Here is a 1,897-nt window from a genome sequence, read left to right on the forward strand (position 1 = left end):
ATGCAAATGTAGGACGCATGGGTGTTATAAACCAAGAGTGATTCCTCTGAGTTGTGTCCAAGGAGTTACCCCCTGGATGAAGTGAATGAGATGGGCCTGGAGCAGAGAATCAGATGCTGCTCAATGGGAGATGGGGCTCCCCACCACAGACAGGCCTCACCATTAGACAGAGACCCAGCAGCCATGGCCGGGCCCGGCCTGACACGTCACTGACAGGTGTGGGGGATTTCAGAGAGGAAGAGAGAAGGAGAGAGAGAGAAACATCAACGATGAGAATCATGGATCGGCTGCCTCCTGCACACCCCCTATTGGGGATCGAGCTCCCAACCTGGGCATGTGCCCTTGACTGGAATCGAACCCGGGACCTTTCAGTTCACAGGCTGATGCTCTGTCCACTGAGCCAGACCAGCTCAGGCTAAAAACCCTATTTCAGTAAAAGAGTGAAAACCCTTTTGCGTGCAGGAATCGTGGGTTGGGAAAAGGAGCTACTGGCTTTGAACATGGACCGTGTGGGACTGGTACCTTCTTAGCTACCTGTGCTAACAAGGTATCATCATCCCGTTCCTGCTGATGATGAAGTGGGAGGAAGGGGCTGTGCAGGGACGCTGACGGCTCCTCCTGCAGATTCCAGGTGCATCCTGCTCCCCGTGGTCCTGCACCATCTGCACATGCACCTGCGGCAGCAGAAGGACCTGGTCGCGTGCGCACGCATCCTCAGCAACGTGTTCTGCCTCAGCAAGAAGAACAGCTCGGTGAGTAGACACCCGTCCTCTTGGCCCGGCCCGCCGCTCCCGGACCTAAAGCCTTAACTGTCTTCAAAGACCCCCGTGGAGTCACCCCTGACGCCCTCCCTTCCATCTGCAGCTGGGTTGGACTTTGTGCTTTTCCTCTGGAGGAATTTTTTTTCATCTTGCGGGGTGGCTGTAACCCCCAATAACCTGGGCTTCCAAAGCTTGTATTTCAGGAAAGAACCGTGTCCCCATAGGAAGAGGAGACTCCACGCCTCCCACGTGTCTTTTTATTTTTTTCAACATATTTTTATTGATTTCAGGGAGGAAGGGAGAGGGAGAGAGAGATAGAAACATCAGTGATGAGTGAGAATCATTGATTGACTGCCTCTTGCACACCCCACTGAGGATGGAGCCTGCAATCCGGGCATGTGCCCTGACTGGGAATCGAGCCATGACCTCCTGGTTCATAGGTTAACGCTCAAGGCCACATGCTGTCAGCGGCCCGGCTGGGCTCTGAATCTGTCCCAGGGCCTCACCCCGCTTTGTATGTGGGTCCCGGGCACCTGCTGCACAGTCGGCGTGTGTGCTGGGGGTCAGCTCCTCGCTGCCTCCGCCCTGGTTTTCTGTAAGAAGGTCGCTCCCGGGGCTGACCCAGGGGACGTCCAGGGCCGCACAGCTCCGAGCTCTCCGACGCCTCCTTCTCTACTGGGAAACGCTCTTTCCCCCTTTCCCTGAGAGAGCGGAGCGCCGTGAGCAGAACGCCCTGAGCACGTGGGCCTTTCTCTCTGCAGGAGAAGTCCGTGCTGGAGGAGATCGACGTGATCGTGGCCAGCCTGCTGGACATCCTGCTGCGGACCATCCTGGAGATCACCAGCCGCCCGCAGGCCTCCGGCCCCGCCACGCGGCTCCACTTCCAGGACGTCACCGTGAGTCCCAGCCAGCGGCCGCGGGGCCGGGCGTGTGTGGGCCAAAGCCGCGGTCGCTGGGAGGGTGGGTGCTGCGGGAATCTGGGCTCTGGCCTTGGGGGTCGAGCACGAGAACTTCAGACGAGCACAGCAGAGTGTGTCAGACGGGCCTGTGCTCCGCCGGGTCCCCGCGTGCCCACGGGCCGGGCAGAATCACATGCAAAGGAAGCAGCATTTGTAACCACGAGGGTCCCAAGGCCC

General features: G+C 58.7%; 1 protein-coding gene across 1 annotated transcript in view; it reads left to right on the forward strand.

The window, feature by feature from the left end:
* DOCK4 (dedicator of cytokinesis 4) overlaps positions 1–1,897 on the forward strand; it is a 90,231-nt gene that overhangs the window by 42,068 nt on the left and 46,266 nt on the right. The window contains 2 exon segments of the mRNA XM_023751001.1: positions 625–752; positions 1,523–1,657. Of these exon segments, the coding sequence (XP_023606769.1) occupies positions 625–752; positions 1,523–1,657 (263 nt within the window).

Source organism: Myotis lucifugus, unplaced genomic scaffold (assembly GCF_000147115.1).
Source record: "Myotis lucifugus unplaced genomic scaffold, Myoluc2.0 scaffold_18, whole genome shotgun sequence".
Taxonomy (NCBI): domain Eukaryota; kingdom Metazoa; phylum Chordata; class Mammalia; order Chiroptera; family Vespertilionidae; genus Myotis; species Myotis lucifugus.